Consider the following 27,426-nt stretch of genomic DNA (forward strand, 5'->3'; position numbering starts at 1 on the left):
GTCTTGATTCAGCTCACAAGAATTCAAAGGAGGGGCTTCAAATATGCAAGCAGCCTGAATCCCACTTTGGAATCTCTGATTTCCTTACAGAATCATAGAATTGTAGAGCTGGAAGGGACCACAGGGATCATCCAGTCCCACCTTCTAAAACTTGCAGGAGAATCCATTAAAGCATCCTCAAGTCCAGCCTCTTAAAGTCCTCCAGAGATGGCGAACCCATTTCTGTAGGTAGGCTATTCCACTATTGTGGTGGCCTTAACATCAGGAAGTTTTTCCTAACATTTCAGCAAAATCTAGGGAGCTGCAACTTATTTAGCTCCTAGTTTCTGTGGTCATGGAAAATAGTTCTTGACCACCTTCCCTATGGTTTCCCTCTTTGCACTTGAACACAATCCAATAATACTGGATTAGTAACATTAAATAATGGGGGAGGCTTTCATCTTTGCAAATTGCTTTATTCCTGTGTGGAAAGGGTTCAAAAGTTGGCACAGCAGAGAAATGCTCCTTTTTATTCACTCAAAGGAACAGGTGGAAGACAGAGGTGGGTCTTTTATTAGCCCTCTAGCAGGTAGAGTGGAAGACGCCGCCGACTTTGGCTCCCTTGGAAGCCAAGATGTTATACTCTTTCACTGCCTTCTCAGTTTGCAGGACCATCACGTCAATCCCATGCTTCTTAAGATACTCCACTGTTGCCGACGGCACCTTGGAAAAGAAAGAAAAGAAAGTCCGTGGCATCAGCAAAGCCCTTTTGACAGAGAAGCCATTTTATCTATTAAAATAATATTAACCCTCTTTTGCCTCTACATCAGAGCCTCAAAAAGATTAACCATTGATAAAAGGGAGAGTCCCAGAGCAACAGGGTGTAAGAACATAAAAATAAGCCTCCTGGATCAGGCCAAGTGTCAGAGTTTCAAAATTCTGTTGTTATACCCTGTAACAATAGAGTTTGTTTCCTGACCTGGTCTACCTTGATGGGCTGACATGAGTCTTGGAAGCCAGACAGAGATTCTCTCTCTCCCCTCTAATGCTAAAGAGAAAAGAGGTGGGGCAGTCTTGATTTTTTTCCTCACCCCCTCCTCTCTATTCATGCTAAGTTGATTATTTACAGAATGATCACTGGATTCCTCCTTCAAGGCCAGCTCAATGCAACCCTAACTCTACATGAATGTCTAACTTAGGCCAGCAATTTTTCTCCCACCGGCTAATCAGATGCCTCTGTGTCAGCCTTCCCTGGTAGTCCAGACAGGAAACACAACCAGATGGGCTAATTCTACTTTATCGTAAGGCTACATTAACAGAATTTTGCAAGTCTGAAAGTACAAATCTCTCGCCGTCTCCTTTACAGCCCGAGAAACTAGGGTGGGTCCTTCCTAAGTTTCTTTCTCCTCCCATTATGCAGCTGTGGGCTCCCCCAACTTTTATGTGATTGTTCCCTAGACAGCATCTCTTCCTCTCATCTCCCAAGGTCATTCCCACCTACCATGACACTGTTATGCTCCCAAGGTGATGGGAGACATACCCTTTCCCACCCTCATTTCCCTGCAACTGGTCCCCAGAAACATCTGCAACCAACCAGAAGTGCCATGGAATCTTCAGGACTGATAGGCCTTAACAGAGCTTTTTTCCATGAATTTAACTACTGTAATCGCCTCTGAAATCCATCCCAGTTTTTTTTTTTTTATCGTATGGCATAGCAGTTTGGTGTTCATGCTGCTTTTTCTTGCTGGGAAATCCTTGAGGTCCAGCAGCCAGATGTGTAGACTATTTAGCCGTGACAAGTCATGATGTCCAGGCGCACCACAAGGAGGCTAGTCTACATTGCACTGATCCATCCCAGTGATTGGCCATAAGCACATCTCGGAATGTATTCCAAGTAGTTTATGTGCTTGTGTGGGCATACAAGTGAGCTTACTGTATTTTTTGATCAGCTAAAATTGCCAATGCAATCTTGGGCTGCGTTAACAGAAGCAGCGTGTCCAGATTGCAGGAGATAATAGCCCCATTGTATGTGGAATTCTGAATCCAGGTAGCGCTGTGCTTTCAAAGGGATATGGAGAAGCTAAAGCAGATTCAGAGGAGAACTACTGGGATTCTGGAAACCCAGCCTTATCAGGAACAATTAAAAGTTGCTGGGCATTTCTAGCTTGCAAAAAAGATGACTAGGAGACGGGATAGCAGTTGACAAGTATCTAAAAGGCTATCAGATAAGGGAGAGCCAGTTTGGCGTAGTGGTTAAGGCACCGAGCTAGAAAGCGGAAGACTCTGAGTTTGAGTCCCGCCTTAGGCACGAAGCCAGCTGGGTGACCTTGGGCCAGTCACTCTCTCCCAGCCCTAGGAAGGAGGCAATGGCAATCCACTTCCGAAAATCCTTGCCAAGAAAACTGCAGGGACTTGTCTAGGCAGTCTCTGAGAATCAGACACAATTGAATGGATTTTTAAAAAATCAGGTAAGAGGCAGACCCAATCCCTACCAAAACCAAGAGTAGGACAAGGGCGAATGGGTTGAAAATAAAAGGAGATCTGCCCCCTGGCTGGAGGTTTCAAAGGGGCTGGATGGCTGCCTGTCAGAGATAATTTAGTGTGGGGTTTTTCAAACTCTGTTCTGCAGAACCCTAGGCTTCCATGAGAACTTGATGAGGTTCTGCAAGAGACTAAGAGCTGAGCCTCTTGATTAGGGGTCCTGGGATTTATTTATTTTTAATGAACAGGCTCCACAATCCCACCCCCCAAATTGAGACCCCTCCTTTAGTGGCTTCCTGTGTTGACCAGGACATTAGGCTAAATGACCACTAAGCACTCTCAAATCTTACATTCCACGATTCCAAGATTTTACCACTCCCCAGGTTGCAATACAGACTGGAATAGCAAATACTTGTCCAGCGTTTGAACGCAGATGGAATGAATCCAATCTCTCGGACTGCAGAGTTCCAAAGGCGTCGCACCACCACAGAGAAGTCTTTAGTCAATTCACAAAGGTCATCAATGGCAGCTTGCAGCCAAAAAAACCAGGTTCTCATGAGTTAGGTTTATTGCAATGGAAAAAGGGGTTAGGTTCCAGAATGTTTGGATACATGTATAGTAGTCCTCATTTATCAAGGAGTACATTGAAGGCAGGGCCTCCCTGGTGCCTCTGATCCTGTCTCACGACTTGTGGGGAGATCCACCCACCCACCCATCATGTAGATCAGAGTTTCTCAACCTTGGCAAGTTTAAGATGTGTGGACTTCAACTCCCAGAATTCTTTGTCCACATGTCTTAAAAGTTGCCAAGGTTGAGCAACATTGATATAGATATAGCTACATTTTCATATTTAGAAGATACAAAAGGAATGTCCAGCTGTTCTTGTTTTGCAGTATTTTGGAAATGTCCATTCTCACTTTTGACTCAAAGAATTCCATTGCAATGCCTCACCCGGGGACAAAATGCTGGGCCCAACCTCCCTCAGGTTCTCCCAGGTGGCCACAGGTAACAGAGAGAGCCATTATTCCCTCTGTCATTCCTTTCTGGACTTTCTCCCCCCATCTAAAACTGTTGTTCAAACTGGGCAAGTTTAAGGTGTGTGGCCTTCAACTCCCAGAATCCCCCAGCCAACTGATCTAAATAAAGCTTTGGTGAATAAGCATTGTGTTCTCCTTTTGCTGCCCAAGTATGCAACCGGATCCCTGCTCTTTAAATAGCTCATGGTTCAGCTCACCTGGCAGAACCTACCTGCAGGGCCTCGCTCATGCCACGGCCTATCACTAATGTTCTGACACCCTTTTGAAGAACTTCTTCCACATCTGCAGGCTGAACACCAGGAACATGCTGTGTTGGGAGTGAGAAGTGGGCAAAAGGTTAGCGGCAGATGCTTTTGCTGTGCCACACAAACGGTATGAAATTCACCAGAATTGGGGGGGGGGGCTATTGAGAATTGGCACTCTTCAAGGACTGGCTTTGAGCTGCCTGGCATTAGCAACCCCCTGGTTTGTTTTGCTGTTGCAGATGCATGCAAGTCCCCAGAGCCTCTTTTTATGATAGATGATAGACAGATGATAGGTAGGTAGATAATTCACACCTTTATTATTTTTATAAATAACTCAAGGGAACATACCTAATACTCCTTCCTCTTCCTATTTTCCCCACAACCACCACCCTGTGAGATGAGTTGGGCTGAGAGAGCAGGACTGGCCCAAAGCCGGCTTTCATGCCTAAGGCAGGACTAGAACTCACCATCTCCTGGATTCTAGCCCAGCGCCTTCACCACTAGACTCAACTGGCTCTTTCCTCCCCCTGCAGCTAAACCTGCTCAGGTTTCCCCCCTGCTCCATAGCAGAGGCTGCCAAAACCTCTCCTTGGGTGAGTGTGCCTCAAACTTCAAGACTTTATTGCGAACATTCTCCCCAAAGGCTGCCATGGGCTGTCAGGGGAGGTACGTCCCAGGTGCAAAACTCCCACTTCAGAAAAAGGGCAAACTGGTGAGGTTACTTCCTCCCATCCCCCCCCCCACCCCCAGGTATGTCCCACCACTCTGGGTTACTCTTCCGATTTTTTCTAGGCCGGTGGACACTCTTCCAAGCCACAAAGCTCAGAGTTGGATCTACTCATCCTTATTACAGGTAGTCCTCGCTTAACAACCATTCATTTAGTGATGGTTTGGACTTACAATGGTGCTGAAAAAAACAACTTACAACCGGTACTCACACTTATGACCATCGCAGCATCCCCAGAGTCACAATTTGGAGACTTGGCAACCAGTTCGTATTTATGACCATCGCAGCATCTGTGGTCAGTGATTGCCATATTTGACCTTCCCAGCCGGCTTCTGGCAAGCAAAATCAATGGGGAACCACGTGATTTGCTTAATAACCACCTGGTTTGTTTAACCTGTGATTTGCTTAACAACCACCTTAAAAAAGGTCGTAAAATTGGGTCAGATTTACTTAACCTCTTTGTTTAGCAACTGAAATTCCAGCCCCAATTGTGGTTGTTAAGTGAGGACTACCTATATTTTCAAAGAACACGAACATACAGTACAGCAAATGAAAACATCAGCAAAAGATGATGCTCCTGGCTGATGTTTTCATTTGCTGCCTGCCAGTTTCACAAGAGTGGTGGCCACACCGGCTATGTTGCTAGCCCTGGGCTTCAAGGTTCGGCTAATATTCTGCCAATGTTAATATTCCAGTTCCTTTTGAATTCCAGTGGGCACCGTTAATGTCTGTGCGCTTAGCTGCATTAGTGTTTTCAATTCTTACAGGCAATTTTCAGAGGCATTCACAGTACGTGTGTGTATGCATGAAAAAAAAAATGCAAACCCACCATCTTCGCTTTTTGACACACACATACCCCGTGGACACCTGAGGCAGCTTTCTCTGCTTAACCCTATTCCCAAACCCTTTTTTGCAGAATCCGATTCCTTGAACCAAAAGAGCGTATGTACTTTTCTGGCACGGCTTTCCGCTGATCAAATTAACCTCTTCTGGTAAATGACAGCTTGTTGAGGCAGATGTGACTTTTTTTAGCCTGTTTGTTTGCTTCCCTTCTGCACTCTGATTGCAATTTGTAACTAATTTGCATAATAAAGTACTGCAGGCTTCCTGCCCAGACGGGCTGTGTATGCAGCATGCAGCTGTTCCCAGTAGACCTCCTGTCTATTTTTAACAAGCTTTTAAAATCCTCCCACAGCCTAAAAGAACCAGGGCAGTCGGATATAGTGGTTAGAATGTTGGAGTTGGACCAAGGAGATGCACAGACCTCTCAGCCCAACCTCCCTCACAGGGCTGTTGTTGTGAGGAATAAAATTGGAGGAACCCCTATGCAGACTCAGGCTGTGCAAACACTTTGGCTTCAATCTCCCAAAGGGGCTTTGGAGTGCGGCGTAACTCCGGTCTATAACGACTTCAGGGTTTATTCCTGGGATTACGCAATCCCAGAAAAACGTACACTGTCTTGAACACCTGGAAGACAGGTGAAACAGGTCACAAATTAAGACAACAAAAACTCCCACAATCTGATGCTCTGCAGCTTGGGATCTGAGGGCCCACCTCTCAAAACTGACAGTCCAATTTTTTTTTAATATTTATTTTTTACTGCTTTTAATAACAGAAAAGGAAAAAGAAACAAAACACAAAGATAATTATAATGCAAATACATATAAAAGGAAAAAAAACTACACATAAGTGAAAAAAATGCAACAGAAAAAAGTATATCAATATAACAACTGACAGTTACAATTCTATGTATATTATCTAATATAAATATTATTCAAGTACATATATATTAATTTCTAAGACTTTTATATAACTATCTTTCCTTTTCTCTCCTACTGTATTTTGTATGAACGAGTCCCATATTTCATTGCACTTCTCCAGACAAAGCCTATGTCTTTGGCAATCCGCTCTTAGGTGGTGCGTGTAACCAGGTCTTCAATCCATTGAGTGAACGGGGCCATACGTTTATCTTGCCAATGCTGCAATGTCAGGTTTTGGCCATAGAAAGGGCACGGGGAATCCATGGATCCTCTGCCAGTCCGCCAATGAGAATGTGGGCATTGTGCTTGTGCTTCCCCATGGAGAGATGACTGATTAAGTTCTGTGAGTTTGCACAGTATGTGGAACTGCAAACGCACCACAGGTGGCTGGGCTGACATGGCCCAAAGGGGCTGAAGTGGGCTGGGCCAGCTGGCATTTCAATGTGCCATGCAAACGTAGCCTGGAATTGAAGAGCCGCCAAAGTAGCCAAGCATCTGCCTTGCATTAGGGAGCCTTGCGAGAGTTCAAATTTCTCTTAGTATATACTAAATGTGGCATCTTCTGATGAAGCGAGTGCCAGAGGTGTTTGGGGGGAGGGTCAAAAAAGTCAAGATGGCAGCCATGCCCATGGGAATCAAAATCCCATTCTTTTTTTGGCTGCCCCTGCAAAGCGCAAAGATTTAATTTTATCCAAGTGGCGTGGGGGGCAGTGACTGTTCTGATAAAGACGCCACCTCTGTCTGGGCAACGCGCAAGGAAAACATTTTTGCCTGCATCTAAAAACTGGCCTGCTTTAACGGTGACTCCGTTGCAATTCCATGAAAAAAAAATGCAATTGTAGTTTACTGCAATTTCAATAGTCAGGTTGCGATAGGGCTCTGGAAGCAAAGGGAAGGGATCAGAAACATTGAGGTCTAGTGCCTCTTCGCAAAGCATTGGAGGGGGTGGGGTGGGGTGGGGGGAGAAGAGAGAGAAAATTCACAGGTATGGACACAGTTTGGGTTAGCCTGTAAGTATCCAAGTTTATAAGCCTCTGTGGTGGGGGGGGGGGATGAGAAACTGACATCCTGCATGTCACGGTATCATCATGCAAAGGATGCAAATTATGTCCATTGCACAATGTTGTTGTGACACACAGGATGCTATTGCGGCTTCTCCGGGACGCCCGATGCCGTACGGCCACAGTTGGAGAGCCTTTTTGAGACATACCGTACATCGTGTCCAACCTGCAGGGGCATGGCCTTGATCCTCCTCCAGGAGGCAAGATTCACAGTTTTGGCCCGAACCTTGCAAGCTGCTTTCAGGATCTGGGTGAATATTTAAGGCAATGATGTGCCTCTTCCCTACAAGATGTCTTGCGGCATGTTCTGCTGGTCCTGCCAATTGCTATGTTTGACGCTGACAGCTGATTCTCTCCTTTTCTGAAGCAGGACCCATATGAAACCACTTCCTTTAGGACTTGAGACTGGGCATAAAACTTACTCATGGGTTTTAGTAGGTTTTTTTTTTAATGCTGCAAGTCTCCCCCCCCCCCCAGGTTTTCTAATTTCACAAATGTGCGTGTTTAAATCAAGAAAAAAAATATGATATAGGCATGTTAAGCCACAGAGGCATTCCATCTCTATTTTTGTCTTTATTTGGGGGAGTTCCCCCACCCTGACAGCTGTTTGCTGCCAAGTTTCAGCAGTGCAATCCTGCAAGATACATTTCCCCCCGCCCCTCTGGAGCAGGCCTGAACCTTCCAGGCCAAAAAAATTAGCTTGGATATTTTAAAGTGTGGCAGTTGTAGTTTCGTTCCCCATTCGTAGCATGCATCCTTTCACTGCGCTTGTCCCAAAAAGCAATGGGGAAGAAGAAAAGGTAATTTAAATATAATAAATCCCAAAGCTATTCCTGATGTTTGGACAAAGGGGAGCACAAGAAAAGCATCTGTTTTGTTTTGTTCTGCTGAAAGGAAGGGATGTTGGGACCAGGAAGGCGGGGGGGGGGGGAACTCTGGAAAATTATTTCTTTTAATTCAAATAGGTCAGTACTGTTCATGAGAAGCAACCTCAAACCACTCCCTCCTTGTCAATGATGAAGAACAGCCCAAAAGGCAGTTTTCACCCAGGACCAACAGATCTTTCCAGGGCAGATTTTTAACAATTAGAGTTTTAGACACTCAATGAAGTAGCAAGGTGTACAACTGGGAGGAGTTTTATGTGTTTGTGCAAAATAACCAGAAATAGCTGGTGTGTAAGGAACAGGGGGCGCCTCGGTCATTTGGTTAAAAAAGGGTGCAGCGTGGAACAAGACTGCAAATGAAAAGACTGCAAGAAATAATTTCCAAAAAGGCTGCATAAGAAGGAAGCCCCAAGGTTGCACTTCAACCGGATCGCCATTTGGATTAAGGCTGGCATGTTTGAGATGAGGGCCATCTCTCCAGCTTTGGTGGAAATGCACCTTGGCTGATCTCAAAAAGATAAGCAGGGTTGGCGTAGTTGGCCTTGGATGGGAGGCCACCAAGAAGCTCCCGGATAGAAGCGAGAGTGCAGAGTTAAAAAAAAAAAAATCCAAAGGCAATTGCAAAACACTTCCAGATCTTTGCTAAAGAAAACTACTTCAACTCACAGGGTTTCTGTTGTGGGAAAAATGGGAGGCAGGAGTATTAGGTGTATTTGCCAGAATAAAAATCTACCATAATAATAATAATGCCCAGGTAGCCACCATGAGCCAAATTTAACTTGAGGGAGTTCTGACTTCTTTTCCAGCCAGGTGGCAGCATCTAGCTAGTGTTGGCTGATCTCAAAGAGCTAAGCTGGTTAGTCCTTGGACAGGAGACCACCAAGAAATCCTAGGGCTGCAGGTTAGACTGGGAAGTCCAAAAACATCCCTGAAGAAGACAAGGGGAAACCGCTTCCATATTTCTGCCATGGAAATTCCATGGACAGGCCTATAAAATTACCAGGAAACAAGCCCAGCTCAAGGACATCTTTACCTGAGAGTTATGCATAGGTGCAACAAGTTAAAGGGAAGATATACACCTTCCAAACTACTGATGCAGTATATTTCATGCTCCTAGTAACTGAATGATGTTACGGTCTGTACCATGTGTAAAAATTTAAGCAAACAGACAACTGAAGGTTGCATTCAGACCATGTGCTAAGTTTAGTTAGCGTTACCTTTGTTTACCTTTCTTGTGATCCGACGGAGAGCACAAACCCAGGAACCAGGTGAACTGTGTGGTGCAAACCTACCAGACAGGGTAAGCACCTCCAGGTATTCATCTGCCATTTGACTGGATTGGCAGGGGACAAGAGGCTACAGGTAGTTCTCACTTAACAACCATTTGTTTAGTGATGGTTTGGACTTACGATGGTGCTGAAAGAACCAACTTGCGACCAGTCCTCACACTTACGACTGTCATAGCGCCCCCATGGTCATCTGATTGCGATTTGGGTGCTTGGTGCCTGGTTCGCATTTATGACCATCGCAGAGTCCTGTGATTGCCATTTTCAACCTTCCCGGCTGGCTTCTGGCAAGCAAAATCAATGGGGAACTGTGTGATTTGCTTAATGAACATGTGGTTTGCTTAATGACCACAGTGATTTGCTTAATGACCACCACAAAAAGGTCATAAAATCGGGTCAGATTCCCTTAATGACTGCTTCACTTGGCAACCAAAACCCCAGTACCAACTGTGGTTGTTACGTGAGGACTACCTGTAATCCCAATTAAATTGTACCAGTCCAGAGAAGCAACCCTGTAGAGGAATCCACATCATTGCAGGTCAAAATTTCTAGCCTGCTTGACAGCAGTGATCATTCGGGATCTTGGCCCAAGAGGAACCATTCCCAATTCCCCCCTTTTTTTACTGGACAAGCTGGGATTCTCTCTGGCGCACTCCCCTTCTGAGCTATGGAAAATGGAAGTGCCTGATGCCATAGGAGATCCCCAAAGGAATTTATTTATCAAATTGATATGGCTGCCTGTCTCACAAGTGGCTTTGGGTGGCAAACAGCAAAAAATATAAAAACAATAAACATGTCAAAAGCAGTCAAATTAAAAAATGCCTAACACACAAGAGGAAATTCCCCCGGGGCGGGCCAAGATACCTACCTCCGTGCCTGTTTCTCTCCAGTCCCACGTTCGGCTGCCACCGGGCCACACTTTACAGTCTTTGTAGGTTGTGGGGCAGCCCTTCACAGTCATCCGCCCCCACGAGAGGGAGGCAATTTCAGGAGAAGACATAGCCAGGCAGATGTCTGAAAGGGAAAGAGAAGAACAAGAGGCAAAAGGATGAGAAATCACCTTCCAATCAACCACCCAGAGCAGTGTTTCTCAACCTTGGCAACTTTAAGATGGCTTCAACTCACAGAATGACTCTCCAGTGGGAAATTTAAGTAAACTGGGTACAGGAAGCCTCCAGTAAGTTTCAGACACTTAAAAAACTTTTTTTGGGGGAATGGCTGAAAACTGTGATCCCACCACATCACTGCATTGCAGCAGCCAAAAACAGTAACAGCGGCAGCACACTCATTGGCTCAAAAGTGGCATTTTTGTGCTCTTGTCTAAAGGATCTTACAAGAAGGCTGTTTTAGCATGACAAACTTAGCCCGGCCAGGTAAAAGATGGACAAGCTAAGTTTCCATTTTAACTATGTTATCTTGGCCACCTGGAGGTAGTTTGTGCCTGGTTCCATCCTTATGGGGAATTGTCAGAGGTATGTAGCCAGATCTTATACTATCGAGTACACGGATAGCTGGTTCTTGCTGGAACTCCGTAAGGGACACCTGCTGACCATTACGTAGAGATCAGGTAACGCCAGGTAGCCCATCCTGAGTGTAGCCGACAAGTGGGTTAAGAGCAGGGAGTCCTTTCTGACATGCCAAATTAGACTTGGAGAAGTAGCTTTGAAATGCCAAACTGAGAGCAGACAGCGTTAAGACTCTGAACACTGACTTTCAAGCATGAGAAGAAGGGACTGGGTGGGCCTCTTTCGAGGGCCTGGGGTTGCTTGCCTTGTGACAGCGCAATGCTGCGTTCTTCACTTTGATAAAAGCCTTTGATCCTGCAGACTCCAAAATCCTCTGCCACGATAAAGATGCGTACGAATAGAACAAGACAGTTTAAAAAAAACACAATTTTTTTTGTGCTGTGAACAAAAACATAGCAGCCGTTTGAAGCTGGTTTGGATAAGTCAATTCAACGAGACAGGATTGCTCACAGGAGATGCTGTGTGCGAAGTAGACACAACAATTGTGTTTGGTTAAACCAGTTTGGGTTTAGCATGTGGGGCTCCAAGTGACAGGTTCGGAGTTGGGGGTGCCTCTGAAAGGGGCTGTTTAAAGGGGGGTTCTAGTTGCACGCCCCTGCTCTACGTTCACACGGACTGAGATTACACCACTGGCTCAACCAAATCATGTTAGGACTGAACGGCTCTGTTCACACAACGTGCAAAACCTGGTTAGTGTTAATCTCAGTTACCACTTTCCTGCATTCACATTTTGTCAGAACTGGGCCTCCCCAGCTCGTGCGTGATTCAGTGGGTTGTGTGAACCCAGAAAAAGGACTTCGTGCAGCTCCAGCTGACACGCGTCGTGTGAATGCAGCCATACACCCCCCACGTTCCTTAATGCAGCATATGTTATAATATATAAGTAAAGATACGAATTCCCACAACCTGAGAGTTCCCCGCGTGCGTCGGGCTGCAACTCCCCACGTTGAATTTAATTCTTATTCCTTAATCCGGAGAATTACTCGCAGGGCAGCCGACAACCCCCTCTTTCCCCCCGAGGAGGCGGCCCCTCCCGAGAGGGGCCAGACTACAGCTCCCACCGCAGCCAAGGTAGGGAGTGATGGGACTTGTAGTCCCTGCACGCGTCCCGCTCACCTGTCCCGAACGCCGACTTCTCGCTCCTCCTCCTCCGTCTCTTTCTCCTGGAGGACACGCCCCCTCACGCCCCTCATTGGCCAAAGGCGACGTTACAAACACGGGCCGCGCCCACTAACAAACCTTTGCACGACATCGGCCCCCGCGGACCGCTTTCGGCCGCGCCCCCTTTTGTGGGGAGGGAGGAGGATTGACAGCAGCCTCCCTCGTCCCTTCTATTATGATTGCGCCCCAGTCCCAGTCGCCGCTGGCGGGATTGGCTCGGGCGGCGTTCTCTCCCCGCCCCTTTCCACTCCCCCCCGTGCGCAGCGTCGTTTTGGTTCCTGTGTCAATCAGACCGAGGGAGACCAACGAGAATGGGGCAGGCCGTCCGGGCCGCTCTTTCCCAGCGCTCCTGCCCTTCCGCGCGGCCTCTCATCGCCTCCTCTCGCGGGGCCTGACGGGAGAATGGCGCCGAGGGCCGCTTCCCGCCACAGCGCCCCCTGCCTTCCTCCCTCGCCCGCCCGCCCGGCCCGCCTCTCCTCCTCCATCCATCCATCCTCTCAGGCTCCAAGATGGCGGCGGCGGCGGCGGCGGCGGCGGCTCCCCCCCCCTCCCCGCCTTTCCCTGCCGCCCCGCCGTCGGGGGGCTCGTCCTGCCCGGGCTCGTGGCCCAACTTCGCCGTCGTCTGCTCCTTCCTGGAGAGGTACGGCGCCCTCCTCGACCTGCCCGAGCTGCCCTTCCCGGAGCTGGAGCGCGTCTTGCAGCCGCCGCAGGAGCCCGGCGAGCAGGGTAAGCCCAGCCCGGCTGCCCGCGGGGCGCCGCTCCCCCGGCCTCGGGGCGAGGTGGCTTCTCCGCGCCGGGAGCAGGCGGAGGCCTTCCGCCGCCGGGCCCGCCGCCCCGCTTCACTTTCCTCCAGGACGCCGCCTCCGCTTCCCGTGGCCCGGGCGGGCCTGCCTCTCGCAACGCGGACGGAGAGCCGCTCCCTCTTGGCCGCGGCGGGCCCTTTTGTCCCCTCCCTCGGGGGCTTCGCCGCACAGCCTGGCGTGGAGTGGGCGGGCGGTGCCCTCGCCCCGGCCGGGCTCCCCGCGGGCGCTGCGTTTGCACGAGACGCTGACCCGGGTCGCCCCAGGCAGCCGGGGCAAAGCTGGGGGGAAGCAGCCAGAGGTGGTTCCCTCCTGCCCCCCGGCCGCTTCCAGCTGAATTGGAAGAATCAGCCGGGGGGGAGGAAGGAGGAGGGGATGATGGACATGTAGGGGAACATGGGTACAGGATTCCTCTTTTCTCTGACCAGCAAGGATCCTTTGCCTTGGGGGGTCCGATCTACCTGGTAGTCTGGCGTCTCCCTGCTGCGTTGTTATTGTCTTTGATTTTTATCGTGCCTTTTTGATAAGTGTGTGTGTGTGTGTGAGTGTGTGTGTGTGTGTGACTCAAGGCAGTACTCATAACCAATCCTCCTGCCTCTTCTTTTCTCCACAACAACAACCCTGCGAGGTGGGTTGGGCTGAGAGAGAGTGACCATCCCAAAGTCACCCAGCTGGCTTTCGTGCCTAAAGGAGGCCTAGAACTCACCGTCTCCTGGTTTCTAGGCCGGCACCTTAACCCAGTGGAGGAAAGGTTGGGATGCTTTCTCTTTCGAAGCCGAGATTTCTAAAAGATGGATTAGAGAGGAGATGTTGCTCCATCCTCAGCCGCATCCTGGAAGTTCTTCCTTTTGCGCTGTTCTCTCCGAGTTCCCTTTGGAGAAGTGGTTCTCTCTGCAGCAGGGATGTGTGCAAGGTAGGGTCTGAAAAGTCAAGTGGGTGCCACTATGGTGCGATCAGAGCTCCGGCTGTTTATGTGTGACACTTGTAAAAAGCACGTAGAGGTTTGATCACACAACTGTGGCTGCCATCTTGACTTTTTTGACAGCAAAAAAGTCCCTGACCTGCAGCTCTCCCTTCTCCCTGCCCTTCCCTAACTGGCTTTTATCACGCAGACCAGTGTTTCTCAGCCTCGGCACCTTTAAGATGTGTGGACTTCAACTCCCAGAATCCCCTAGCCAGTGTACTGGCTGGGGGATTCTGGGAGTTGAAGTCCACACATCTTAAAGCTGCTGAGGTTGAGAAACAATGACACAGACAGGCTCTCCAGACTGGCTGCCTTCTTTCTTCTCTGGTTCTTTGTGCTGGCATTTGGGTGTTGTTGTCTCCTCCTTTCCCTGGTGCGGTTCTGTTCTTTGTGCTTTCTGTCTGCCTCGCAGAAGAAATGCGGCATCTGCATCTCGGTTGCTTCATTTTTCATTCCAGTTTTGGACTACATTTGCCTCTATTCGTCCTGTTCTAGCAAATCTATAGATGGGCATACTGGTTTACCTGCTTCAGGCACTTCTTGGTTCACTGCACTCCCCTACCCAGGACTGGTGAAAAGGGATGGGGACTAAAGAGGTTTTAATGAAATGTATGGGTTTCCATATTGTTTCTGGAAGTTGCTTGAAGCTGGATGTGGTCTGGCAGCATCCACGTTCCACTTTTTTTTGGCAGGCTGCCAATTGTATAGTTGCCCAGCAGTGGGCTGTGGTCAAATATGACACAGTGGTGAAGGTGTTGGACTGGCCTTGGGGAGATCCAGATTCTTCTCCACCTTCCCCTACAGAAGCTCCTTGGGTGTCTTTGGACCAGTCCTTTTTTCTGAAACCAGGCTATGTTGTCAAGAGAAATGGGAGGCCAGAGCATTATGTACACTGCCTTCAGCTACTGAGCAAGAAGTGGGATAAAAATCCAGCAAGTAAATAAATAATAAATACAATAAATATGTAGGCTGATCACTAAGGCACTTAACCTGTTCTTAAGCAAAAGAGCATATCTTGGAGGACAGATTGATTATGACTTACAGGTAGTCCTCGCTTAATGGCCATTTGTTTAGTGATGGTTCAGACTTACGACAGCGCTGAAAAAAACCGACTTGCAACCAGTCCTCACACTTATGACCATTGCTGTGGTGTCCCCCCTGTTGCATGATCATGATTCAGGTGCTTGGCAAGCAGTTCACATTTACGACCATCACAGCATCCCGCGGTCATGTGATTGCCATTTTTAACCTTCCCAGCCGGCTTCCAGCAAGCTAAATCATTGGGGAACCGTCTGATTCACTTAACAACCACAGTGATTTGCTTAATGACTGTTGCAAAAATGGTCGTAGAATAGGGTTGGATTTGCTTAATGATCACATCGCTTAGCAATCAAAATTCCAGTCCCAATTGTGGTCATTAAGCGAGGACTACCTTTAATCCTTCTTATACATAGATCGAGGGAATTTTTAAATTTGAAAGACAGCTGAAGTTGATGGAGATTTTTGTAAAAGGAAAAAAAAGTACACTGCCTTAAAACTTTTCCTTGGTTCACTGGCTGCTTTTATGTTTCTCTAACTGCATGAATATTTGGGGCTGAACAACTCTTTACTGCTTATTTCCTAATGTATCCGAATGATTTATTTTGAGGTTAAAAGTGTTGTGGATAGGCAGAAGAAAATACCTGTTGTTTTCTGCATTGTTGGAGTTTTTTCATTCATGCTTATGTTTCCTGCCATCATACAGACATGGCAGCATTTATGGCACCTTACCACACAGGCCTTCATAAACTTCCTTTTCTTGTAGAATACCAGTTCGACATACAGAACACTCAAAACAGGGCATTAAACCTTTTTTGCCTAATTCTAGGGACAAGCTATTCTTAAAGTACTATCTGTTAGGATGGCCGCTTTGGGTTTTTGCTAAGGGAAAAAGGTACATTTAATTTAAAAGCAGTCTGGAAGAGTAGCAAAACTAAATCTTGAAGGAACCTCAGAACATCTCAAGAAGTCTTCCATTCCCCATCTTTCATCTTCCATCTGTAACTCACAGAAACTGTTCCCTCCCCTTCCCAGGCCCTAGGGTCTCTAGAGGGTGTGTTTTTGTGAGCTGAGTTTCCAAAGGATTGAAAATTGTTAGTGGCCAGTTTCTTTGTTGATTGTCCTTTTCAAATGGGCAATCAAAATAATTCAAATCCTAATGTGTCTTTTAATTGCTTGACTATGGAGCCTGGCACACAACAGTAATTTCCAATGAAATTACAAATACCTTCCCATTGCTTCTACATTCTTTATTACAGTATTATGTTCTTTGCAAGAGGGGAACATAAATGTTAAGATTGTTTAAATATAATTAGATATGCTTTCGATACATACTTGCTAAGTCTCAGAATACAAAGTAGCCTTAAGTGTTAAGAGGGGTTACCATCCCATAGATTTCTACAACTGAAATGTTTTTGTGGTGTGCCATTTTTTATTTCCTATGATAATTATGTAGGGTTTTTTATCTTATTGCCACCATATACGTTTTGGTAAGGGGACAAAACTAGATGTCTCATATTGCTTTAAATTATTTTATCAAGGAACCCAAATAGAGAACATGTTGGCTTAATCATCCATTCCTGACAGGGGTAGACAATGTTTTGGTGGTTAAGGGCCACAGTTAACATTTTTGGAAATATGCATTTGGTGCAGCGATGGCGCGAAGTAGGAGCCGACAGCATTTTCTGTTGTTTTTAACTCTTGTTTCTTATGAAGAATTGGGGAGCTTCCTTTTTCTCTAAGAACGTATATTAAGTCAATTATATGGGTTTCCTGGGTTTCCCATCCCAAATGGTAGGAAGCAATGTAATAAATTTTGGTAATTGTGATCAAACTTCAGAGCCTCAAAAGAAGTTTTTTGGGGCCGTGTGTGGATCTGCAGTCTCAAGTTGCCTGTCCTTTTCCTAAAGCATCTTGGAGACTAATATCACGAACAGAGATAGACCTATCTAATGCAAATTAATATCCAGGATCCTTTGGGGAAACAGGAAAATTCTCTTTGAACTTTTTCTGAGAAGATGCACATGTGGTTGGATTATAGTTTGCAGCCATTTAGCACAGTATAAAGAGAGAATTAAAAGGATAGTAAAAAGTTTTTATATATTATATCTTTGGTTTAGAACGCTGCACAAATGAAATCAGTGTTCCCCAACCTTGGCAATGTTAAGATGTGTGGACTTCAACTTGCAGAATTCCCCAGCCAGCACGGGAGTTGAAGTCCACACATCTTAACACTGCTGGGGTTGGGAAACAACGTTCTGAACTATGTTTCATTGAATAAATCAGGTCTGCCTGGGTTCGCACAAACTATGATGTAAATCACTGTTTAGAACAGGGATTTCCAAACTTTTAGGCCATGGAATTTGTGCTTCTCTAAGGGTTTTCTGGAGGTTTGGTTTTGAGATGTAGGAGATGTCTAATGTTCCAAATTGCTAGGGGTTGTACAGCTGTTCAGAAAGGAACAGAAGTGGAGACAACCGAGAAAGGGCAAATCACTTATCACGTAAGTGGAAATTCAACCCAGGTGGGGAGAAGTCTGGGGGAAAGCATTTTAAAGCATCCAAAGAGACTCCGCCTTCGCTATAAGCAAGGCTGGGAAATTCCTCTAGCAGCTTCCAATGTTCTGTATTTTCCCCAGACTTGCATTAAAGAAACCTTCTTGAAATCTATTCTTGACCAGCCGTGTGGTGCTTGGCATAAATAATTTCATGAGTGCTTTGTTTCCTAAATGGGGTTTTCAAAGTTTTTCAGGCTATGGAACCTGTTAGTTTTTTACATACATACATACCTCTCTTCCTTCCTCTTTCTCTCTCCCTCTCTCTCTATATATATGCCCTGATCCAGAGCCAAAGTTCTAGTGGCAGAAAGTTGGCTGCATTCAAGTGCACTTTTTTTTGCTTTTTGCTTTTAATCTCTTGCAGAAACCCATCAAATTCTTGCAGAACCCCAAGGTTCTGCGAAACACAGGTTGAAAATGCTTGGTTTAGAAACTACAATGGTTGAGCTCAAATAGAAGGCTGAACCAAAGCTAAGCAAGCCGTTGTGGATCGCACCAATGTGTGATCTCGGGTGGTCTAGCTGCTGTAGGTGCTGCGTCTTACCTAAACTTGTTTTCATTTAGAGCGTATTAGTGATACTTAATTCAGTCCGTGGAGGATAGTATGTGGACTTTTCTTTAGAGCTTTTGGAATTGGGTGAGATGAACACCTGTAAATGGATGTTTATATTCAGGCTACCTGAGGGACTGCCTCTTCCCCGCTACATCAGCCTGTCCTACCCGGTCGTGCAGAGAGGGCGTGCTGCGGACCCCGTCTGCAAGGGAATTCCGCCTGGCGGGGTCCAGGAGGCGGGCCTTCTCGGCAGCAGCTCCCGCCCTCTGGAACATCTTGCCCCCGGAGGAGAGATCAGCCCCATCGCTCCTGGCCTTCTGGAGGAATTTGAAGACCTGGCTCTGCCACCGGGCTTGGGGCAGGGAGGAGAACAGTCATACTTGGGGCTGGCTGGTGCCTTGAAGTGCCCCTCCTACGCAAGGACTGAATGAGACCGCAGCCATCGGGATTTTATTACATTTGGTAGCTTTGCGAAATCGATTTATAGTGCATTTTATATTGGAATTTTATTATATATTTATTGGTTTTTGATTATTTTGTTGTAAACCGCCCTGAGTCCCTCTGGTGGGAGGAGATGGGTGGTGACAAATTTGATAAATAAATAAAACAAACAAATAAATTTAATTATTAACAAATGGATAATTTATTCTGTAACAAAAAGCAAATTAATAATGATTACTTAACATAATCCACGTGTCTGATTCTTTAAGAACAATGAGAGGAAGGCAGAAAATTTATAATCTAGGTAACATTGCAAAGGATGAGAACATGTAGACAGTACTCAAAATTATTGGCAAATACAACTCGTCTGGGTAAATATTTACAAAATGTAAATACGCCTTTGGAATTGCTATAGATTACAAAATATACCTTATATTTTATAGATTTTTAGAGAGTTTTCTGTATCCATGTGTATAGGTCTGTAGAGTAGACAGATGTAACATATATTTGCCAAATGTGAATAAAACCATATGAATCTGATGTGATTGCTGTAGTTCATAAAAACTGATGTTGCAATATAATCTAAAATAGATAAACAATAGGTAGTCCTTACTTAGTGACCACTCACTGTTTGAAGTTGCGGCAGTGCTGAACGAGCCGTACTTGTGAACAGTCCTCCAAGCTCCGGCCATTGTACCACCCTGTGATCATGTGATCGTGACCTGGGCTCTTGGCAACCAGCTCGCACTTACAACGCAGCACCCTGCAGTCACATGATCTCCCTTTGCGACCTTCCCTGCAGGCTTCCCACAAGCAAAGTCAATGGGGAAGCCGGCAGGGAAAGTCACAAGCTGCTCTCATAAGTCTCCCCTGCCTGGCAGCAGCCACCCGTAGGCCTGAAATTGCTTGGGTGTGCCGCTGCGGCCACCCACACCCCCTTCCCCACCCAGCAGGCACCCCTTAGCTGCTCGCCCGCCTGCTTGTGAGCCACCTGGGACTTGCATCATCCTGCCGGCTTCCCCACTGACTGGTAGTTGGAAGCCGGAAGGAAGTTGCAAGTAGGTCCTCGCTTAACAGCCCATGGTCCTTGCTTAACAACGGCAATGGGGACTGCCAGGATTGCCATCATTAAGCAACGTGGTCACGTGAGATGATGCTTTATGACCGCACTGCTTAGCGATGGAAATTCCAGTCCCAATTACTGTCGATAAGTGAGGACTATCTGTACATCCTTTGAGATTTTAAAAGCCCAGATTACTTGAAGTTACTTGAAGTCCTTTCACCAGGGAAGAACAGATGCCACAGTATCTTTGAGAAGTATGTCTGAAAGGGTGCTTCCAGACTCCTGATTTTTGGCTGCCACAGACTAACACAGTAGGTTATTCTTGATATTTTTGCATTTTTAGGCATTACAGTTTTTTTGGCTGGTTGGCAATTCTGGGGGCTGCCGTCCCAGCCCATCTCAGGCATCAGGCTTGAGAAGGGTTGGATATGTGATTTTCTCATCATAAAAATCCTGGGAAGTATTTTTAATGAGAAATGTTTATCCCCACATCAACCATCAAGCTTCATGGCAGAGTTGGCACTGAACTCAAGCATACCAGCTTCTGGTTTGATTTGCAAGCCATGTGATAAAAAGGGCTCTATACATTTGAATTGGGTGTTGTTGTTGTTTATTCATTCAGTCGCTTCCGACTCTTCGTGACTTCATGGACCAGCCCACGCCAGTGCTTCCTGTCGGTCGTCGCCACCCCCAGCTCCCCCAGGGACGAGTCCGTCACCTCTAGAATGTCATCCATCCACCTTGCCCTTGGTCGGCCCCTCTTCCTTTTGCCTTCCACTCTCCCCAGCATCAGCATCTTCTCCAGGGTGTCCTGTCTTCTCATTATGTGGCCAAAGTACTTCAGTTTTGCCTTTAATATCATTCCCTCAAGTGAGCAGTCTGGCTTTATTTCCTGGAGTATTGAATTGGGTAGGTATTAAATATTCCTACCAAAATTTAGGAAAGGGCTGCAGGTATTTTTGGAATATTCCTAGAAGAGTTGGCAAATAGAGAGGGATCAGACTACAGTTGATCTGAGGAGGGTTGTGTGGTGTATATGTGGACCACGAATTTTCCTCCAGATATCTTGTGACTACAACTCACAGAACTTCCTAAAATCATATGGACTTGGAATTTGGGGAGATGTGCTTCAACAAGTTTGGAGGAGGTCAGGCTGGGGAAGTTGCCATTGGCTAAATATTCTCCTGAATAATGGTGCCCTTTGAAAGAAACTGTAGAAAAACTGAAGCCAGTGGTGTGTTTCCTATTACGTCTTTTAACGATCAGCTTCTTAAAAAGGTTGAATTACTGCTTTTAATGGTTCAGCTGAAGAAGCCAGCAACCCAGTATTTGCACAAGGCCAGCAAAAGCATGCCCCTTTGCACCGAGGCACACCTGTTGTTGTCGGATGTTGGTGAAGGCTGGCGTGTCAACCAAAACATCGTGGCGGTGACCCTTTGACACACATGTCATGGGTTCACCATCACTGCTGTAAGCTTTGACTATTTCCTAGGCTGTGTCTCTCCAACATAGCCCCTCCAGATATGTGGAGGTTACCACCCATACTTCCATCAGCCTGGCAGTGGCGTCTGAAAGATGTTGTTCAAACCATTTGCAATGGGTTCCCCCCCCCCCTAGACCCTCCTGTTGCCTTTCACAGAACTCAGATCTAGGAGGAAGCAAATAAAGGAACTAGTACAGAATTCAGGGAGTTTTTTCAGGCATTTCTTGGAGAGCCCATCTCTTTCTTTTCTCTCCTTGTAAACTGGAGTCTTCTCCTTGGAAAAGAGAAGGTGTGCTCTCCAAGAACTCCCTACAAAGACTACCTGAATTCTGTACTAGTTCCTTTATTTAATTCTTCTGAATTCCAGTTCGTGCGGAACAAGGGCGGTTGCAGGGAGGAGCCTTTTCATCAGCCATTTCAAGACCACAAGTGAATTCTCACCTGAGAACTGCCATTCCACATCTTTTGCTGGCCTTGGCGAAGGAATTGCTTCCATTTGTCCAGCTGCTGGTTTGTTTGTTTGTTTGTTTATCCAATTTATATGGCCACCCATCTCAATGAGTGACTCTGGGTGGTGAGCAGAATTAAAATAGAATAAAAACAAGAACAAACATTGTAAAAATAAAAAATACAGGCAGCCAAGAAACCACAACCCAGATCACTAATACAACTAAGAAGCAGGTCCCTGCACATACTCGGGGCCCTCAAGCCGGGTACAGAACCAAGTCTTTAGAGCCTTATGAAAGGCCGCCAGAGATGGGGGCCATCCTGATCTCCAGAGGGCGAATGTTCCATAAGGTGGGCCCTACAGCATAAAGGCACGTTCTCTAGGCCCCGCCAACTGGCATTCTTTGGCCAACGGGACCCAGAGCCTGCCCATCCTACCGGACCGGATTGGAGGGATAGAAACTGGGGAGAGACGGTCCCTCAAGTAACATGGTCCCAAGCCATGAAGGGCTTTGAAGGTGACAACCAGCACCTTGGATTGCACCAGGAAGCCCACTGGCCACCAATGCAGCTCAGGGAGTACTGATGTTACATGCACCTAGTAACTGGCGCCATTGACTTCCTGTGCTGCTGCATTCCGTACCCATTGAAGCTTCCAAATGCTCTTCAAGGGCAGTCCCATGTAGAGTGTGCTGCAGTAATTCAGACAAGAGGTCAGGAGGGCATGAGTGACAGTGAGCAGGGCCTCCTGGTCCAGGAATGGTTGCAGCTGGCGCGCAGCCTGAAAGTGTGCAAAGGCCCTCCGAGCCATGGCTGCCAGCTGCCCTTCAAGCAGGGGCTGGGAGTCTGGGAAGACCCTCAGATTCCACATTGAGTCTGTCTGAGGCAGAGCCACCCCATCCAAGACCAATGATGGAAGCCTTCCGACACAGACGGTCCAAACACCCAAAGCCACTCGGTCTTGCTTGGGTTGAGCCGAAGCCTGTGTGCTGGTTTCCTCTCTCTTTGGGAGTGGGGTAGCTAATAAATCATTATTAAAATCGTTTTAGAATGCTGAGGAAATTCTCACGCTGCTCATTTTGCAGGCTGTTAACTAGATTTTTGATGCCTGGCTGTTGCATCTAAGTGGTTTCTGCCTGACATGTTATTTATTTTAAGTTCAATGTTATTGTAATGCTTTCTGTTCGGAGTTTTGTTTGTGCTGTGGCCTAAATAAATAAAAACACAAAAGCTGCTTTTCAAAGGAAACGGATTGTTCAATCCTCACTGGATTGGGAATAGAGATTCTTTCAGCGTTACCCTAAAACTTGTTTGCTCCTTAATGTGAAGTCCAACATATCCTGTGCCAGTCAGGTTTCAAGTCCTGCTTTGATTTGATGGTTGTGTTCCTTTTCTCTTTGTGGTGTGCTCCACATCCCATCCCTGGGTGTGACTATGGTTAGGAAATTCACATTAACTGCATGGAATCTAATTCTTAAATATGGAAATTCATTGAGTAGGGTCTTCATTAATCCCCCCTCCCCAGAGAAACACCTAACATTTTCCTGTATTAGGGCAGATTCTTACTTAAGGAAGAAGGAAAGGAGCCGTATTTTGCTAGGTAGGCTGGAGGAAACAGCGTGGAGACCTAAACTACAGCTTACACAAACTTTTCCTTTTGGCCATGGTGGCTTGTGACAGTGGGAATGGAAGTACAGAAGATCTGAATGCTGTTTACCCTTAGAGTGTTCAGGGCATCCTCTGGGATGTGGTTAGGTTCATTTATTGTACTGTCCTTCTTCCCTTTCTCTGGTTTAAATTAATGCTGTAAGCTCCTCATGGCAGGGGCCTGTCTTTTGCTCACATTAATCTATTAAGTGATGGTTCTGTATACACAGTTAACAATATTTAGCAAAGAAGGGGACTAAATCCAGCATTCAGACTTAATCAGGGATCTTTTTTCTACAGGGTGATTCTTAGATTGGCGGTAATTTTGTATTGATTTGCTGTAGCTGCCTGATGCCATGAGGTTTTTGTTAGCTGTCTGGAGAAAACTGGGGTATGAATCTAATAAATAGTTGCCTTGGCTTGTAGTTTAATGCGAATCATTCTCTTGATGGTTTCTGCTTATAGGAAAAAATGGCTCCCTGTACAGGTAGTCCTCAGTTAGCAACCACAATTGAGACCTGAATTTTGGTTGTTAAGCTAAGCAGTCATTAAGTGAATCTGACCCAATTTTATGACCCTTTTTGCAGCAGTTGTTAAGTGAATCACTGCGGCCGTTAAGCAAACCATGTGGTTAAGCAAATCACATGGTTCCCCATTGATTTTGCTTGCCAGAAGCCAGCCAGGAAGATTGAAAATGGCAATCACATGACCACAGGATGCTGCAACAGTCGTAAATGCAAACTGGTTGCCAAGCATCCAAATCATGATCATGTGACTGGGGATCTTGTCAGTCATAAGTGTGAGCACTGGTTGTAAGTTTTTCCAGTACTGTCGTAAGTCTGAACCATCACTAAACAAATGGTCATTAAATGAGGACTGTAAGTTCAAGGAAATGAAGAGAATACCCTTCTGGGTAAAGCCCAAAGAACTATAGTGCAGTGAACAGTTAGTGTGATTAACTAAACTGTTAATAAATCTTAGATAACTTTCTCACAGTATACTGGGCTATTTATTTATTACATTTATACCCGATTGAAATCCTGAAGGACTTGGTGGTTCACAGAGGTATACAGTACACAATTAAAACATCTACAGTCAGATTAAAAACTAAACCATATGAGAATAAAAGCTGTAGGAATTGCAGGTCCTGCTCTTTGTGATGATGATGCTATTGCGCTGAAGTCTTGATTCTGATCTTGGTCACTTTGGGAATGGGATGTAGGACTAGCCAGGTCTTTAATCTGACCTACCAGAGGTTCTTTGGATAACTCTAGTTTGTACATGAGCTCTCACCCCACTGTCCCTGCACTCATTCCACGGCCACAGGACAAGTCTCTGGATAGCAATCCAGATGTGAAATTTACAGCCAGTGTTACCTCCACAATCTGACTAACACATCCCCAACACTTCCTCTTCCCTATAAAGTTGGGCTGTCAGCAAATTTTGATAGAACCAGTTGGGTGCAGTGAGTAGAAACTGGGATACTGTGAGTTCTAGTCCTTAGGTGCAAAAGCTGGCTGGGTGATCTTGGGGTAGTCATTCCCTCTCAGCCCAGTCCACCTCACAGGTTTGTTGTGGGGAAACTAGGAGGGAGCTGTATGTATGCCACCTTGAGTTGTATAAAATAAAGGAGGGATGGAATTCAAATAATTTCTAGTCAGGACATCAGCTCTAGAGAGGTGGTATTGCTTGGGTTGGAACGGAGTAGAATAACATGGGCTGGTGTTGGAGGGATCTTGCCCCCTGTGCTGTCTGTGTTCCTACCATTCAGTGTAATTGCTTAATATTTGTATAAAGCTGCTAGGAGAGATCATCTGCTGACATGGAGTGAGGTATCATCAAAATACTAATGATGCCCAGCCATAGCTCTTTGCCCCAGACCAAATGGGAGATAGAGCAGAAGTCCTGATGTCAGCCCTTTGAGGTTGACCATGTCAGGAAATATACACAAGAACTATTGTAACACTGCTTTATTGTTATAAGGTATAATAAGAGAACCTTGAAAGCCTGGCAGAATTTTCTTTCTTATACCCAAGACAGTCAGGGTGAGGCATTCTTGAGTTTCTTCCTTACTTCCTGTCTTTCTGGGCTAAGCTGATGTTTTCATAATGGCTGTTGAATACCTTCTTCAAGGCCATCTCCACATTCCTCTGTTCTTCACCCAGTGCTTGGAAGCTGTCAGGGCCTCGGGAGAAACAGGATCAGATTCAACCCAAGCAAGGTGGGATGGCTGTTGATTTGAAAGCCAACAGCCTCTGGGTTGATTCCAAGTGTGGGGTTGTGCTCCCCCTGAGAGATCAGGGTTAGAATCTGGGGGTCCTCCTGGACTCATGGCTCCTGCTGGAAGTGTAGGTGGAATCTATGGCCAGAAGAGTCTTTATCCAGTTTTGGATGGTGCACCAGCTGTGTCTTTACCTCGAAGAAGATGAAGTGAAGATGGTTCCTTGCTTGTCACCTTGTGCCTAGATTCCTGTAATTTACTCTCCATGTGACTGTCTTTGAAGACCACCTAAAAACTTCAGCTGGTGCAAAATGCTGCTGTCCATGTCCTTATTGTCACATAATACCACTGCTGTGGAGCTGGATTGTTTCCCAGTCTGTTTCAGAATGTAGTTCAGGATACTGGTTATTACTTATGAAGCCCTATATGGCCCAGGCCCTGGATATCTTAGAGACCACCTATCCCAGGTCCTTCCTGCCCACCTAATTTGGCATTTTTTTGTTGTTCCCCTGCTACTGAAACCTCATCCCTTAAGGCCAGAATAGTCCCCACTCTTAGGTATAGGGGACGCGGTGGCACTGCGGGTTAAACCGCTGAGCTGTCGATCAGAAGGTCGGCGGTTTGAAACCGCGCGGCGGGGTGAGCTCCCGTTGCTCGTCCCAGCTTCTGCACACCAAGCAGTTCGAAAACATGCAAATGTGAGTAGATTAATTGGTACCGCTTCGGCGGGAAGGTAACGGCGTTCCGTGAGTCATGCTGGCCACATGACCCGGAAGTGTCCTATGGACAACGCCGGCTCCAAGGCTTTGAAACGGAGATGAGCACCGCCCCCTAGAGTCGGACTCGACTGGACTTTACGTCAAGGGAAACCTTTACCTTTACCTTAGGTATTCTGGAAAATAGTTAAACCCTAGCTTTTCTGGAAGTCCTTTGGTGATCAAACCACTAGAGGAAAAATCACGTTATTGTTTACATCTTTTATTTTATTTTTATTATATTGTGCTTTACAGAGACTTCGTACGTTGCCTAGAGCCCTTGGGGAGAGGTGGTTTATAAAATTTATAAAAGAAATACAGCCCTAGTATCAGCTGGATTTCTCATTGTAGAAAAAAGCAAGAAAGCTATTCCTCTGGGCCTGAAGTAATAAAGGGAAGAATGCTCTGAAGGTTTCACAAGAAAATAGTGTTTTATTTCACCTAGCATTAATTTAAGACTCTGTGTTTCTTAGGTAGCAAATCACTAAGACATGAAAAGGGAAAAGGATTCCCTTTGACACCTCCTCTACTAACTTTTAAAAATGGCTAGCCAAAGGAAAAACATCTGTTGAGATTTTGCAGAATTTTAATCCATGGCATTCCTTTAAAATATACCATTTACATACAGTTTGCATTAAAAAAAAGATAAGTAATTGACTTTCACTTTTGAAAAACACCATACTGTTGAGGTTTCACAATATGATCTTGAGCATATCCCCAACATTTTCAATGAGAACATCAAGAATCACTTTGAAGTCCTGAACCCCATTGATCGAGAACCAGAGGAACTGTGGAATGAACTTAAAGAAGCTGTTAAGGATGGATGTGAAAAGAGACGGCCAGAGATGGGAAAAAAAAGAAAGCAAAGTGGATGTCAGAACAAACTGTGGAAATTGCCAAGAACAGAAGCCAAAGGCAAGGAAGACAAAAATCTCAGGAAGGAATTTAACCAAGAGTTTCAGACAGCTGTTAGAAAAGAGAAGAAGCAGTATTACAATGACATCTGTAAAGACATTGACGATGGAAACACATGGAAAAACAAGGAAAGTCTTTCAAAAGATCTCTGAACTCAGAAGAAGGTTCCAATTTCAAATTGGTACGCTGAAGGACTCTAATAGAAAGATAGAAACTGATTGAAAGAAGATCAAGCAAACATGGAAGGAGTGTACTGAGATACCATACAGTAAAGATGTCAACATCCAAGATAGTTAAGAAGATGTTCCATACTTACAAGAACCTCTAGTATTAGAAGATGGTTAGATCATCACTCTGGTCGTTACCAAGTCAGAAGGCTATAGGAACTGATGGAA

General features: G+C 45.9%; 2 protein-coding genes across 3 annotated transcripts in view; one reads left to right on the forward strand and one right to left on the reverse strand.

The window, feature by feature from the left end:
- Positions 1-434: 434 nt before the first annotated feature.
- AAMDC (adipogenesis associated Mth938 domain containing) lies at positions 435-12,353 on the reverse strand. 2 transcript variants are annotated; one of them, XM_063305961.1, is made up of 4 exons: positions 12,226-12,353; positions 10,329-10,474; positions 3,695-3,804; positions 435-702 (listed from the first exon to the last, which is right to left on the reverse strand). In XM_063305961.1, exons 1-4 carry the CDS (start codon positions 12,236-12,238, stop codon positions 654-656), a joined length of 318 nt encoding a protein of 105 aa, XP_063162031.1. In that variant the 5' UTR covers positions 12,239-12,353; the 3' UTR covers positions 435-653. The 2 variants fall into 2 exon arrangements, with proteins under 2 accessions (XP_063162031.1, XP_063162030.1); XM_063305960.1 differs by having other exon boundaries at positions 3,709-3,804; positions 12,226-12,344.
- Positions 12,354-12,664: 311 nt separating this feature from the next.
- Positions 12,665-27,426, forward strand: part of RSF1 (remodeling and spacing factor 1) — a 57,912-nt gene continuing 43,150 nt past the window's right edge. The window contains exon 1 of the mRNA XM_063305947.1: positions 12,665-12,873. The gene's annotated coding sequence lies outside the window, so the exon portion shown is untranslated. The remainder of the gene's footprint in view (positions 12,874-27,426) is intronic.

The sequence above is a fragment of the Candoia aspera genome, chromosome 5 (genome assembly GCF_035149785.1).
Source record: "Candoia aspera isolate rCanAsp1 chromosome 5, rCanAsp1.hap2, whole genome shotgun sequence".
In the NCBI taxonomy this organism is placed as follows: Eukaryota; Metazoa; Chordata; class Lepidosauria; order Squamata; family Boidae; genus Candoia; species Candoia aspera.